The sequence below is a fragment of the Armigeres subalbatus genome, chromosome 3 (assembly GCF_024139115.2).
Source record: "Armigeres subalbatus isolate Guangzhou_Male chromosome 3, GZ_Asu_2, whole genome shotgun sequence".
Classification (NCBI taxonomy): domain Eukaryota; kingdom Metazoa; phylum Arthropoda; class Insecta; order Diptera; family Culicidae; genus Armigeres; species Armigeres subalbatus.
In genome coordinates, this window is record NC_085141.1 from 52,311,350 (window position 1) to 52,328,014 (window position 16,665).

General features: G+C 40.6%; 1 protein-coding gene across 2 annotated transcripts in view; it reads right to left on the bottom strand.

Annotated features, from left to right (window-relative positions):
* Positions 1 to 11,631: 11,631 nt before the first annotated feature.
* LOC134225398 (nicotinamidase) overlaps positions 11,632 to 16,665 on the bottom strand; it is a 157,874-nt gene continuing 152,840 nt past the window's right edge. For both annotated transcript variants that reach the window (XM_062705441.1, XM_062705440.1), the window contains exon 9: positions 11,632 to 12,464. In XM_062705441.1, coding sequence (XP_062561425.1) covers positions 12,321 to 12,464 — 144 coding nt within the window. In that variant the 3' untranslated portion in view covers positions 11,632 to 12,320. The remainder of the gene's footprint in view (positions 12,465 to 16,665) is intronic.

Below are 16,665 nucleotides of genomic sequence, written 5' to 3' on the forward strand. Positions count from 1 at the left end.
GCATAGGCGTGAGCGTTCTCAATAGTCCCCCCCTGATGTATTGCTTAATTGCGGGCCGGGGGTACGGACTGATGAAAGGGTTTTGGTTTTAGTGGGTCGGGTAAGAGTTACATGACATACCCATCCCCACACTACCTGAGTACCTCCTCAGGTGTCTGGTTGCAGATTTCCGTTTACCCTTGCCCAAGAAAAAAAGATGGCCTGTAGTGGCTATTAAACATAATGAGTGAAATTCTTTCGGCTCAATGGACCTGCTGGGATGTTTAGCAATGCACGAATACATCGTTCAGGACTTGGTTGATCGGGTAGAGCGCATGTTCTGAACTCCAGGACGTTTTGAAGAACCAGAAAGGCCAGCTGAAGTTTGTAAAAGTAATGAGTGAAATATATGAATCAGCTCAATGAACCTAATGGGATGTTTAGCGCTACATGAATACATCGTTCAGGGCTTGGTTAATCGGGTAGATCGTATGTTCTGAACTCCAGGCCGTTTTAGAGGCCCTGAAATAGGTTACGTTAATTCAAAACTCGATAATTTCATGTCTTATGATTACATAGATATTTTTGGACATATTATTAGCTTTGGACATTTTGTTTCTAGGTATATTTTCTGTTGCAATCGAGGATATGTACTTCTGAACGGTTTGGACGGCTTAGGACATCCGAAAACAACCCCTTTTTAGTTTGTTCTATACCAGTTTTGGCCGGAAACCCCAAATCGGTATGTTAAATCCTTGTAAAAAAAGTCGTTATATTATTCCATACGAAATGATCAAAGTGAAAAAAGGAGCAGCGTACTGTAATTTTACATTGATTAGGTCGTACTTCAAATGTAGTGGCGACATCTATTAGATTACCTTTGTCTACATCTCACAAAGGAACAGTTATTGAAGGCGTGTCCAGTTTGATTCTACGGATTAAAAAGACTCGACGACTCGACGAGTCGGGTCAAGTGGTCGAAATACGCATCTGCAAAGGTATCAAAAAAAAACCCATATTAATCCACCTAGCGGTGATGATGCCTTTCTCGCTCTTTATAAAATGTGTCGAGAAAAATTCTTTAGAGAGGTCAAATAGAACAAATATAAAGCAATTAATGGTTTTGACTCGTGGAGAAACCATATCAAAACCGTCATAAAATCGGTTGTAGTCGAAATCAGGGGCAGAAAAATTTTAACATGCTAAAAATCGAGTCATCGCTGTATCTTGTACATATCACCAAATTATTTTATTTATTACGTGACACAGAGAATACACTGTTTGAACACCCACCCAAGCCAATTGAGCCAAATGTGGCCATGTAACTATTGTTCTAATGCTGGTTTTCCATTATAGCACCCAAATGAGTGCTACTTGGAAAACCAGCATTTGCTATAATGGAAAATAATGGATTTTATGCAACCCATTTGAGTTGCATAATGTTCATTAAAGCACCCATACATGTCATTGGTATGGAAAAGTAGGCCGTTTCATCACTCAAATGCTGTAAACCAGGTATTATGATCAGAAATTGCAAAATATTTTTTTATGAATTGAAATTGTAAACAAATAATCAATCAAAAGCCTGAATGCGTCCATTTTTGAAAGAATTAAAACCAAAAATTGAGAACTATTCAAATTACACATGTTCCAAGATCTGAAAAAAATCGTATCTTCGAAATATTGAGAATGTAGCTAAAACTATTTTGAGAGCCTATTCCGACTACAAGCTTTATCAGGATAAAGCTATAATGAGGAAGCTCTTGATGTCAAAGTTGTCGTGTAACATCTCGTAATCTACACAAACTATAAGCGTCACCTTTTAGAAAACCAAGAATGTTCAAACGTATGTAGCAAGCATTTTTGATAAACTACATCCTATTTACATTATTAGGACGTACCTTATCATTATCGGATAATAGTAAAAGAGTAAAAAACTGATTACCTGATAACTTTTCCTCAAAACCACAAACGCTCATTAATAATGAAATTTATTTGTTTAACGATAATTCAAACTACGGACCAAATCAGCTCATGCTAGATAGAAGTGGGTTACGCCGGAAACTAACTGGAAGACTTGATACTTTCAATTTCCCTGATTGAAGCAAAATTCGCCATCTCCTAACTCACAAACCAATTGAGCAGTTTACTCCGATATATGTGTAATTAGTCCTACAAAGGGTTTCAAAATTCCATCAACCGAGCTAGCGATTTTTGGATTTCAAGTTCTTAATTATATCCACGGAAATCAAACAGAACATGAGTTATGAGTATTAATTGAATGATTTAAGATAAACGCAATTGAAAAACGCTCATTTCTATGAACATTGAAGTTACTCCCCCTCTCTTTATGGAATATTTCTGTTCCAAAAAAGCGTGACTTGAGACAATTTTTAATCTGTATTTGTCGATGCCAATTCAATAGCTACGAAGTCACATACATTTTTTAATGTTCATATAAAACAAACCTGACAGCAGAATGGAACTGCTATCGACTACGCGGCTTTTTCTACTCAGATCTCTCTTTGAACGTGCTCGAAAAGTAAGTTAGTTCTTAATACCTAATATTCTGGCTAATTTTTTATGACATGAAACAGGATTTACCGTTCTATATACCGCCGGAAATAAGTATAAAGACAAGCATGATTTTCATACATTTTCATCATGATTGAGGATCGATATCTCGATTCGTAGCGATTCGATTTGGATGAAATTTTACTAGGCACCTGTTTTTAACTTGAACTTTCGATCTTTGAGTAAATGGTATACATCTCTGTTGATTTTGACCTCAAAATCTGGAAATAATTATAAAGACACCACTTTTTTATATGGAGCTCCATACAACGGAACTGTCTTTATAATTATTTCCAACAGAAACGCGTATAACCAGAATATATGCAGAAATGTAACTATCATTGAATAAAAATTCAAGTCATTTTAGGCTTGTTGGCAAAAAATCAGCCCAATCGAATCGCTAAGAATCGAGATATTGACTTCCCAATATGGCCATTTTGTATGGAAACCGAGCTTGTCTTTATACTTTTTTCCACCAGTGTACAACTTGTTGTGAGTAAACAAATTAATACCAAGTGTCCCAAAACTAAGTGAATTTTTTAAATGCATTTTACGAATAAAAAAAATTGTTCTTGGGCTTCTTTTAAAAAAGTTTTTTTTTTGTAAAAAAATATATTGGCTAAATTTTTTTTTTACTTTGTGTAAAAAAAAAGTATTGGCTAAAACTTTCGAGCCCAGAGTCCCAATTTTCATTGGAAAACAATCGTACAGGATTGCCCGTCGAACACAATTTGTTGCGCGCAAATCGGTTGATGAAAACTGATTGAAAAGTTGGCCTGACTTTCCAAGCCTTTTTTGCTTAAAAATGTATTTTGACCATAGTTTCTGATCCCGTCTGCCCAGTTCTCAATAGAAAGCAATGGGACGGGATCCCCTGTCGAACGCTACTTTTGCGAAACAATCGGTAAAGGATAAGTGACAAAAAAGTGAGCTAGATTTTTTCACTCGTCTTCGTCGAAAGATAAAGTATTTTGACCTTAACTTCTGAGCCTATAGTCCGACGCGGCCAATTTTCAATAGGAAACAGAATGGGACAGGATTCTGCGTCGAATGCAACTTGTTGCGAGTAAATCGGTTAAGAGTAAGTGCCTGAAAAATGGACTAAACTTTTCCACTCGTTGTTGTCTGAAAAAAAGTATTTTGACCATTACTTCTGAGCCCATAGTCCGATCCTGCCAATTTTCAATAGGAAACAATGGGACAGGATTCTGCGTCGAATGCAACTTGTTGCGAGTAAATCGGTTAAGGGTAAGTGCCTGAAAAATGGGCTAGACTTTTCTACTCGTTGTTGTCTAAAAAAAGTATTTTGACCATAACTTCTGAGCCCATAGTCCGATCTGGCAAATTTTCAATAGGAAACAATGGGACAGGATTCTGCGTGGAATGCAACTTGTTGCGAGTAAATCGGTTAAGAGTAAGTGCCTGAAAAATGGACTAGACTTTTCCACTCGTTGTTGTCTAAAAAAAGGTATTTTGACCATAACTTCTGAGCCCATAGTCCGATCCGGCCAATTTTCAATAGAAAACAATGGGACAGGATTCTGCGTTGAATGCAACTTGTTGCGAGTAAATCGGTTAAGAGTAAGTGCCTGAAAAATGGGCTAGACTTTTCCACTCGTTGTTGTCTAAAAAAAAGTATTTTGACCATAAATTCTGAGCCCATAGTCCGATCCGGCCAATTTTCAATAGGAAACAATGGGACAGGTTTCTGCGTGGAATGCAACTTGTTGCGAGTAAATCGGTTAAGAGTAAGTGCCTGAAAAATGGACTAGACTTTTCCACTCGTTGTTGTCTAAAAAAAGGTATTTTGACCATAACTTCTGAGCCCATAGTCCGATCCGGCCAATTTTCAATAGAAAACAATGGGACAGGATTCTGCGTTGAATGCAACTTGTTGCGAGTAAATCGGTTAAGAGTAAGTGCCTGAAAAATGGGCTAGACTTTTCCACTCGTTGTTGTCTAAAAAAAAGTATTTTGACCATAAATTCTGAGCCCATAGTCCGATCCGGCCAATTTTCAATAGGAAACAATGGGACAGGTTTCTGCGTCGAATGCATTTCGTTGCGAGCAAATCGGTCAAGGGTAAGTGCCTGAAAAATGGGCTAGACTTTTCCACTCGTTGTTGTCTAAAAAAAAAGTATTTTGACCATAACTTCTGAGCCCATAATCCGATCCGGCCAATTTTCAATAGGAAACAATGGGATAGGATTATGCGTCGAATGCAACTTGTTGCGAGCAAATCGGTTAAGGGTAAGTACCTGAAAAGTGGGCTAGACTTTTTGCGCACATACACACACATACACACGCACACACATACACACACAGACATCACCTCGATTCGTCGAGCTGAGTCGATCGGTATATAACACTATGGGTCTCCGAGCCTTCTATAAAAAGTTTGTTTTTGGAGCGAACATATAGCCTTTACGTATACTTTGTATACGAGAAAGGCAAAAATGGTGGAATTAAATGGAGAGTGCTAAACTCGTAGCAACAGGATAATCTACGATGAATTTCATCCCCGCAACTTTGATGTCGTAGCGCTGCAGGAAATCTGCTGGACAGAACAGAAAGTGTGGAAAAGCGGGCATCGAGCGGCTACCTTCTACCAAAGCTGTGGCACCACCAACGAGCTGGGAACCGGCTTCATAGTGCTGGGAAAGATGCGCCAACGCGTGATTTGGTGGCAGCCAATCAACGCAAGGATGTGCAAGCTGAGGATTAAAGGCCGTTTCTTCAACTATAGTATCATCAACATGCACTGCCCACACGAAGGGAGATCCGACGACGAGAAAGAAGCGTTCTATGCGCAGCTGGAGCAGACATACGATGGATGCCCACTGCGGGACGTCAAAATCGTCATCGGTGACATGAACGCTCAAGTAGGAAGGGAGGAAATGTATAGACCGGTCATCGGACCGGATAGTCTGCATATCGTATCGAACGACAACGGCCAACGATGCATAAACTTTGCAGCCTCCCGCGGAATGGTAGTCCGAAGCACTTTCTTCCCCCGCAAAAATATCCACAAGGCCACATGGAAATCACCTAATCAAGTAACAGAAAACCAAATTGACCACGTTCTAATCGACGGTAAATTCTTCTCCGACATCACGAACGTACGCACTTACCGCAGTGCGAATATTGAATCCGACCACTACCTCGTTGCAGTATGCCTGCGCTCAAAACTCTCGACGGTGATCAACACGCGTCGGAGTCGTCCGTCGCGGCTAAACATTGGGCGGCTACAAGACGGTAGGCTAGCCCAAGACTACGCGCAGCAGCTGGAAGTGGCACTCCCAACGGAAGAGCAGCTAGGCGCAGCATCTCTTGAAGATGGCTGAAGAGATATTCGATCCGCCATTGGAAGCACCGCAACCGCTGCACTAGGAACGGTGGCTCCGGATCAGAGAAACGACTGGTATGACGGCGAATGTGAGCAGTTAGTTGAGGAGAAGAATGCAGCATGGGCGAGATTGCTGCAACACCGCACGAGGGCGAACGAGGCACGATACAAACGGGCGCGGAACAGACAAAACTCGATTGTCCGGAGGAAAAAGCGCCAGCAGGAAGATCGAGACCGTGAAGAGACGGAGGAACTGTACCGCGCTAATAACGCACGAAAGTTCTATGAGAAGTTGAACCGTTCACGTAAGGGCCACGTGCCATAACCCGATATGTGTAAGGATATAAACGGGAACCTTCTTTCAAACGAGCGTGAGGTGATCCAAAGGTGGCGGCAGCACTACGAAGAGCACCTGAATGGCGATATGGCAAACAACGGTGGCGGTATGGTAATGAACCTAGGAGCACGCGCGCAAGGTGGATCGATTAAGGTGGATCAGATTTTACAATTGTTCACTGTAATATTTTCATTTCACTACCCACAGGCAATGCATTTGCGACTATTTGGAGGACAACCAAATAACATAAAGTTTGCATAAATTGCGTTGAAAAGTTAAAAGTTATCATAGGTGGGGGTGGTGGAATGAGGGGTGGTATATTATAGGGCACTCTTTCGTTCTTCATAAATTTTGACATTCACTGGCCTTGTTGTTTTCTAATTTCTTTGCAGTAAGAAAGAGAAAAAGCAGTCCGTGCAGTGCCCTATACCGTCTTACCCTATGATTGTACCCCGTTTGGCATAAAGTTGTTTGGCATAATGATATTGGTGGCTAGTCTTATTTTCCATGTAAGGAATTGTGCATTGTGCATTTCTTCTTTTTATTAGTTTTTCTTCTTCAATGGCTCTTCATTCCAACCGGAACTTCGTCTGCTTTTCAACTTAGTTTTCTATGACCATTTCCACAGGTATTAATTGAAAGCGTTTCTATGCCCGCCATTGCATGAGAATGTATCTTGTGGGGCAAGTATACAGTATGCCCAGAGTGTCGAAAAATTTTCCAACCCAAAAACTTCCTAAACAGGACTGAGAATCGACCTCGCCATCTCCGGATTGGCAATCCTACGCCTTTGTTCGCAAAGCTACTGGAGACCAGATTTTATCAGTCAAAGAAATCCTATTCGCTCATGCGTTCTGAAAAATATTTTTGAAAGGAATTTCATTCCCGCACACATGAAGACATTACTTCTATTTCTCGGTTTTATTCACCATCGGCACAATATGCTTTATACCGACCTTACCATCAGTCTGTCAAATGCACTCTTCGAAATAAGGGATCATATCTTCCCTTTCCTTATACTGAGCAAATCCCTGATTTAAAAGAAGAAATCATATCCTCTCTTGCCATCTACCGGGCAAATGCATCTCTCAAAGAAGGGATCATATCTCCCCTTGCCTTAAACCAGGGATGTTAACGATCATTCAGTAATTTGCGTTCGATCATTTAGTAGTTTGTCAATAACACATTCCAGAAGCTGATTTTCAAAATATGTTGTATGGTGGACTTCTAGTGCAAAAGTTTTTCTACCGTTCTGCCTAATGGTTCGTTGTTTGAATTCCACTAGTAACAAAGTTATAGCTATAGTTTCAGTAACTTGGACTAAATGATAACAAAATTCCAGTCATTTAGTTTAAGTAAATGCAACTAGCGCTCTAACTCCGTTATTAGTTGAATTCTAATAACGAACCATTAGGCAAAGTTGTAGAAAAACCTTCGCACTAGAAGTCCACCATACAACATATTTTGAAATTCAGCTTCTGGAATGTGTTATTGACAAACTACAAAATGATCGAACGCAAATTTTTGAATGATCATTAACATCCTTGCCTTAAACAAAGCAAATGCCTGAATTGAAAGACGGAATCATATCCTCCCTTGTCTTCCGCCGGGCAAAAAAATGGTAAGTGGAAAAGGCAGGTATAAAACACGACTCTACGACACTACCCATAATTCCATTACCTATAATGCCATTACCCCGAACGCCACTACCCCGAATGCCATTACCGTTAATGGGACACTACCCCGAATGAGCCAGTACCCCTAATTAGTCATTATTTCAAGTTTATACATCACTTCAATGAAAAAAGAATACTCAATAAAAGTTTATTACTATTATTGTCTTTATTTATGAGGTTCACCTCGAGTAATAAAAAAAAGAAAAAATATTAATTCAGAATTCATATGAATGAACAGCAGTTTGTCCTTCGCCTTGTACTGTTTTAATGCAGTGTAGGACTAAGTATTCTTACTCCGTAAAATCCTGTTCCACACTCCGCACCCTTCAAGAGTCCTGAAGGGTAGGGGAAGATTATGCAGCACGTTCTCATGCACAATGCAGAGAGCCGGAGGCATTTGCGGTCAACGTCGGCATGGCTACAAGGGCAACAAGGTTGAAGTTGTTTCTTGACCGCTGTAGTGAAAGCGACGCATTATGGAGGAAGAGTGACCTTGTAATCGACGAGTGGTTGAGTGGGTGAGTAAGAGTGAGCGAGTGAGAGTAAGTGAGTAAGAGTTAATGAGTTAGTGAGAGTGAGTAAAAGTGAGTGAAATTACTCATTCTCAGAGAATTTAAGTGATTAAGTGAGTAAGAATGAGTGAATGGTTATAATTGAGTGAGTAAAAGTAAGTGAATGAGTAAGATAAAATGAGCAAGTAAGAGGTAGTGAGCGAGTAAAAGTGAGTGAGTGGTATGAATGAGCGAGTGAGTGAGTGAGTAAGAGCGAGTGAGTGGCTGAGAGGGAGTTAGAGTAAGCTAGATAGTAAGAGTGAGAAAGTGAGTAACAAGTATTGTGCCTTGCAACAAAATGACAACTTTCGTGATCATTTTCCAAGGCTCTCATAGACGTGAAAAATTTCCCCGCAGTACAAATATCACGTGCTATCCAAGCATTCACCGCCAAAATGCACCACGTGACGGCCAAATTTTAAAAATATCGAAGTAGCTTTTTTCTGGAGGTATGTTTTTCTAAGGCGACTATCTGGCGCGTATTTTTCGTTGCGACCAAAAATGAGCGGAAGAGTAGATTTTTTTATGAGCGGTACAGTAAGAGTGAGTGAGTGACTGATTCAGTCCATCATTGTCTGTTTTTGCTCTGTAGAAGCAAACTGTCAAAATCTGTAAGAATAATTTGTAGACTCTAAAATTGTGGAAGAATATTGGCCTGTTGAACAGTACAGATCATTTCGCGTTTTTATGGCTTTGTGCTATAAACAAATGAAGTTGAAGCTAAGTACAAAAAGGTAGTGAGTCGTAGTCATAATTTTAATATTAGATAAATAAATCTGAAAGTGTGTTCAACAATGGTCGTCAAAACCATTTCCTAAAACCATTTCGTTAAAACTTATTTTTGGTGGCGGTCTATCTCAGTTAGGTACCTTTAATAGTTTTTGTGATTCCTAGTTTGAGAAAACCATCATAAGACTACTAATAATAAGTACTAATCAATAAATGAGTCTTATTGTTGATATCTACCTGCATGGATACATCTGATCTATCGATTCGTAGGACTGGACTTGTATTTCCTCTCACACCACTTAGTGACACGGTCACAGCAGCATAATCACCCAGTGAGTGGGGTTCGCATCTTGTAGTTAGCAATGCTGATTGCTTCAGTAGGGAGGTTGTTCGTGCGACAGACGATACAAAGTAACAAACATCTATAGGGCGGCTCTGACGGACAACCCGAATCATTCCACCCCACGCCATCCCAAGAAGCTGTCAGAATGTAACAACATCCTCATGTCGCCGGACTGAGTCTTCTTCGTCGCTAGGATACTATCCTTGCGGAAGTATGACGATGACGACGGCAGATTCCCGCCCGCTTGTCTCTGTTGAGTACGAAAATTATGGATGAAGTAGGTAAGTGTCGCCTTCGTACTCGTAGCTCGGTGCCATTAGATGCTCTCCGAAAGCCACATAAAATACAAAGAGAAACGCGGAAGAAAGTCGTAAGAAATAATTGAGATTGATTATTCAATTCGATGCAATCATACTTGTGCGTGTGATTTCGATCTCGGTCGTCTGCGGAAAACGGCAGGTGGAACGTGAGATACGAAGACATCGGCATGCATTGCATGCATTGCAAGTATGCAAGTATGCAATGCATTGCAAGTATGCACTTCTCGTAATAAGCTTCTGCTCACGATGATATTCGTAGCTTCGATCAGGTAGAAGCATTATGTTTCACGTGAAATCTATTCGTTATCATTATTTCCACTAATGCTAGCATGATTTTACCGACGTGAGCGGGAATGTGTATCAACTTTCGTTCGGAAGCACAGAACACCGTAAACAAGAGTACGTGAGCGCATTTCTATCATTAATGTGCAATTGTGCACTTGTTGCTTCAACTGAATAGACAATAAAGCATTCTGCTTGACATTCTAAGTAACTTTTTGCCTTTCTAGTATACTTTTAATAGAAGGCACGGAGACCCTAGTGACGTATTTCAATTAACTTAGCATTACCCGATTTGCTGGCAACAGGCTTTTTACGCCATTTACCTGTATAGAACTTCAAATTTCCATGCTTTTTTGCTTTTCTATGTAGTAGGCTTTAAACTCAAACCTTAGCATGCTGCGGTTGAGCATATTTATTGTTGTACATCAGCAAACATTGGAGCTCTAACCAATATTAGGAAATGTTATTTCTGGAGGAATTCTTTGAGGAATTCGCGGAAGAATTCCCAGAGAAAATTCCGGAAGAATTCCATAGAGAATTTGTGAAGAAACCTTGGATTAATTCCATGAAGAACTTCCAGAGAAATTCCTGAAATTCCTCCAGGTTTTTCTTCAGGAATTCCTGTGGAAATTCCTCCTCAGTTTTTTTCCTGGGAATTACCTTAGGAATTTCTTCGAGATTTTCTCCAGGAATTCCTTCGGGAATCCCTCCAGGAATTTCTCAAGGATTTTTCCGGAAATTTTTCAAGGAATTCCTAAATTGGTGAATCCGTTAAACTTTACAGAATCATCAACAACGGAAGCGTTCTGCGAAACAAAGCGAGCTATAGCAATTCAATATCTGATTTGATTAGACTGATTTGTACGACTTTATGTCAATTATTTTGACGACATAAAAGGTAAGACATTTTTTCAATCCTGAGGAAAAGAACAAGAATGGATGGTGCTTTCTTTCGAATGATGTGCACGTTTTTCTATCAGTGTGGGACTATTCACGTATCTTTATTTTGCCTTATTACATCATGTTTACATATAGTTCACGATCCTCTTGATGGATTCTATTGTATTAACTAGGAGTGTATTAAACTTTTAAATATTATTGTTCAACTACAGCCGTCTACACAGGGGGAAAATATATCAACAATTATATATGTTCAAGAAAATTAACTACTTTGTAACTTCACATAAGTTTTGCATTGCCGACTACAATCTATAATTTATCACCATTTGCTTTTCATTTCTGTCATTATATTCTCGTTTGTGAAATTGAGCCAACCTATTTTGATTTAATTTTAGGTGATAAAGCATACGCGAATGATTTAATTATCTCAACTGAAGATGGAGAAGTTATTGCCTAGATAGGATTCTAAAATGTATTATTTAGAGGTAAACTCAAATCTATTCAGAGTGCATGTTATACGAGTTACTTATGTAGTATATAAAAAACCATCACCATTCAAACTAGAATACATTTAAAGAAAGGTCACTTTACTAACTATTTCACGAAAATAATGGGCATTATTGTGGAATCAACGATAATTCCAGAGCTGGAATGAATACGAATTAAAACTAGTTACTAGAAACCTAATTGAATGATGTAACTTTCACGTCATTCTACACTTAAGAATAATCAAAATTGTCTTAAGGGGAAAGGTTTAAGAGAATGGACCTGACTTTCAAAAATATTAAAAAGTACTACAGTGACTAAAATAAAATTAATTATAAAAATGTATTCTTTCATTAGGTACAAATTCTTTACAATATTTGTTACATGACATAACTAAAAACGAAGTGGAGTTTCGTTATGTGTTGATTATAGTAGATACTACACTGTTCAAGCAGACCAAATAGAACGTTTAACTGATATTTAAGAGAGATACATGGAAATATAACGATAGGCACGAGCACAATTTGATTTTTTTTCTCGACAACGATAACACGGCTACAGTGCAAACAAGAATCACTGACCGGAAGCTGGTGCCGAAATGGAATTTTTCTGCCTCTCATTCTGCGGCTCCATCACTGGTGATGACAAGGCAGCAAGCAAAATCCGTAGACCGGAAACCGTATAAGCATAGAAGTGAAGAAATCATGCCGGAATCAACTGAAAACAGAACGGGTTCGGAAAATTAACGAGCCCGGAATGCGCGCCGGGCGCTGGACCGGAGGGGAAAGCCCACAATTTTACTGCGGCCTGTCCTGCTGCGGCTGGCTCTGTCGACGGCAGGCGTTATTTTTCGACAGGTCCGAGTCGGCGTTCTTCAGCTCTATGGCCAGTTTGTAGCCCAGCTCCGGTCGACGGTCACGACCCTCCACCATGGCTTTGACCTGGTTTTTCCGGGGAAGGAAAATGGAGAACAGTTAGTCGTTTCATGTGGGCCTTTAAATACATATATGTGCGCTGGGTAAATAGCAGAAAAAAAATCCTGACTGGTTTCGAGAAATCAATTTGGATGTCATCAAAATGAGTCTGTGCATGTAAATATATGCAGATGAAACCAGATATCGGCCGGTCAGAACGTGTGCTTGGGCTGCCTAAGCGAACGATGAGTGCTTGGGAAACCGGACGTTTATTAAAATTTGTAATTTAGTTAAAAGCACTCTGGCCAAGTGGATCGAGCCATCATATATTGAAAACTGGTTTAGATTTTTCGGCGTGTAATTAAGGGACATCCATGTGCTATGCGATACAGATCAACCTCACTAAATCGTAGCAGAAAGAAAATATGGCCAACAACCTTTTTTTCTGCGATATATTTCCTTTCTCTTACAACAAAAATAAGTATACTTGAAAAACAAACTTTTGAAGGAGCCTCAAAGGCCCATAGTATTATATGAAATAAGCATATTCAAATTGACAAATATGAATGTATTACATTCTTCAGAAATCTTTTTCGAAATTCAGAATTCGAACGCATTCCATATTCAAAATTTCCATTGGAATTTTTTTAGAATTTCTTTAAACTTCCACTAAGAAATTCTTCGGAGTTTTCATGTGAAATATTTCGAAATTTCTTTGGAAAATGCGTCGGAATTCGCACGCAACTTCGAAACTTCCACGGAAAATCCTTCGCTATATCCACATAAAAATCCTCATAAATAAATAAATAAATAAACTGAATTCGGTGACATACAAGTTTCAGTAACCTATGTGGAACATGTGTGCTGCTAGGGCTTCTGAATGGGAAAGGGCCGTTTGCCTGAACAAACAATTAGGCCATTTAACGGGAAGTTATTTGGCCGAAAATGTCATTTGGTCGTAAATTCCGTTTAGCTGAAATGATCGTTTGGCATAAAGCTTAGCTTAGCTTAACTTAGACTGACTGTACATATCAATGGTTGCTACTCCGTGATTGGTCAGAGCTGGTGCGAATAGCACTTCCATCCAAGTGAATAGTGGTTGGGATTCACCAACTATTCTCAAAGTGCACGTTCCAGCAGCTCTATAATGTTGATCAATAGCGGCGCCGGCCAAGTCCTTATAGTCGATGGGGCGACAATGTATCAATGAAACTATTTTTTTTATTTGAGACAAAGCAAAAAAATAATTGTCAACTCCATGCAGAATTGGATTGTTAATTCTGTTACAGTTGTTTCTGTGTGCATTCGAATTTATATACAACATTGTATGGAAGGATAATAAAGAGTTGAATTCGCGGACTTGTTGCTGCTATAACTGATGTAATCCATGTGCAACAAATCGATGCAAATGGCAATGAAAACGTCATCCAAATTGCTAGGTGGACCGGATGTTTGATTAGAATCTGCAATCTATGATTAAAATGAGTTTTATGGGCATAATAATTGATAAACAGTTTAACATTCAACGTAATGGGAAGCGCGTCCTTAACGCACAAAAACAAAGATTATAAAATACAAATAAAGCTGATAATAAATATTGAGACCACCTACTAAATATGTGGAGATCCGACCTAAATTAAAGAGGACAGTTATATTTTATATGCAGTAGGTCTTGAAAACAGAATATTATTTATTATTTTATTTTGTTCTTATTTTGTTCTGAGTAAAACCACATAGTGAAACTTATTCGGCCACATAATCTTCCTAGCAAAAGTTGTGGTACAATTTATATATACAGATAATAATTATAAATTTCCACCGTTGAAAAAACAATTATTAGAGGAATTGCATCGATCCATACGGGACCATGGTGGATTAGTTTATCCGCATATGCGCGATATCATATCACTTTTAGAAGATAATTCGCACATCCTAGCAAATTTTCACACTCACATGAACCACCAATATTAAAGAAAAATACTTCCTTGCGTAATAAAAACTCCGCTGATCCTCTGCAGATTTTTACAAACTTGTCACTCACTAAAGCACTCAGCGCTACACATCTTTAATTAAAATTAATACATATTTAAATAAAATGCCTGAAATGCGAAAAATAATCTGAACAACTGAAAAGAAAAAAAATCTTGATGGTAAACTTGACAGTCATTCATTTCATTTATTCAGACTAAGGCCGAAGTGGCTTGTGCGGTATATAAGAGTCTTCTCCATTCGGCTCGGTCCATGGCTACACGTCGCCAACCACGCAGTCTACGGGTCCGGAAGTCATCTTCCACCTGATTGATCCACCTTGCCCGCTGCGCACCTCGCCTTCTTGTGCCCGTCGGATCGTTGTCGAGAACCATTTTCACCAGGTTATTGTTCGACATTCTGGTTACGTGCCCGGCCCACCGCAGTCGTCCGATTTTCGCGGTGTGAACGATGGATGGTTCTCCCAACAGCTGATGCAACTCGTGGTTCATTCGCCTCCTCCACGTACCGTCAGCCATCTGCACCCCACCATAGATGGTACGCAGCACTTTCCTTTCGAAAACTCCAAGTGCGCGTTGGTCCTCCACGATCATCGTCCAGGTCTCGTGTCCGTAGAGGACTACCGGTCTAATGAGCGTTTTGTAGATTGTCAGTTTGGTACGGCGGCGAACTCCATTCGATCGGATCATCTTGCGGAGTCCAAAGTATGTACGATTTCCAGCTACTATACGTCTCCGAATTTCTCTGCTGGTATCATTTTCGACAGTCACCAGTGAGCCCAAGTACACAAATTCTTTTACCACCTCGATTTCGTCACCACCGATGCAAACTCGCGGTGGGTGGCTCACATTGTCTTCTCTTGAACCTCTTCCTATCATGTACTTCGTCATCAACGTGTTAATGACTAGTCCGATCCGCTTGGCTTCTCTCTTCAGTCTGATGTAGGCTTCCTCCATCTTCTCAAAGTTACGTGCCATAATATCTATGTCGTCGGCGAAGCCAAATAGCTGAACGGACTTATTGAAAATTGTACCACTCGTGTTAATCCCTGCTCTTCGTATTACCCCTTCCAAAGCGATGTTGAATAGCAGACACGAAAGACCATATCATTGCCGTAACCCTCTGCGGGTTTCGAATGGACTCGAAAATGCCCCTGAAACTTGAACTACGCACATCACCCGATCCATCGTCGCTTTGATCAACCGTGTCAGTTTATCCGGAAATCCGTGTTCGTGCATTAGCTGCCATAGCTGGTGTCGATCGATTGTACCATATGCGGCTTTGAAGTCGATGAATAGATGATGTGTGGGCACGTTGTATTCGCGGCATTTCTGCAATACTTGGCGAATGGCGAACACCTGGTCCGTGGTGGAGCGTTCGCCCATAAAACCCGCCTGGTACTGCCCCACGAACTCCCTTGCAATTGGTGCTAGTCGACGGCATAACATTTGGGAGAGTACCTTGTAGGCGGCGTTCAGCAATGCGGTTGCGCGGTAGTTGCTACAATCCAGCTTATCGCCCTTTTTGTAGATGGAAGACACTGGAAGGTGTCCCTGATTACTGCGGGAGAACCTCATCCTCCCAAACCTTGGTAATTACCCAGTGCAGCGCTCTAGCCAGTGCCCCACCGTGTCGGTCAGCTCCAGGGGCTTTGTTGTGCTCAACCGGCCGATCTCTTCCTGGATCGAATATCTCTCCAGCCATCTTCAAAAGACTGCTGCCGTATCCGCGTATCCTTGGGCTAGTCTACCGTCTTGATACCGCCCAATGTTTAGCCGCGGCAGACGACTCTGACGCGTGTAGTACACATGTTCCAAGCTTCAAATCGTGATCCTTTATTCGTCGCCTAGGTCGTTGCCGATTGTATTGAGTCGTATTAGCTTCTAAGTCGTTCGTAATGGTTGTTTTCAAAGGCGGCTTATTGGGCCTGCGCATACCTCCTGTCTTGGGGGCAGCAGGGACAGCAGGGACAGCATGGACCATGTCCAAGGGCTTGACGACCCCTCCCCAGCTGTCTGCGAGTCAGGGAGAACTGCCTAGGGCGTGGTGGGATTTAGCAGTGGGCTCTGCTAAAATCCCTCCCAAAAAACCACAAGTGCCCGTAAGCGGACTCTATCAAAGCGACTGTGTGCCGCTTCAAAAGCACAAGCCCAGGGAGTGCCAATTGGCATGTGGAGTGTCCCTACTTCGGTAGGGTAGTGCGTGAGCTGCTTCGGCAGGAGTGAGTGATCTGTTTGTG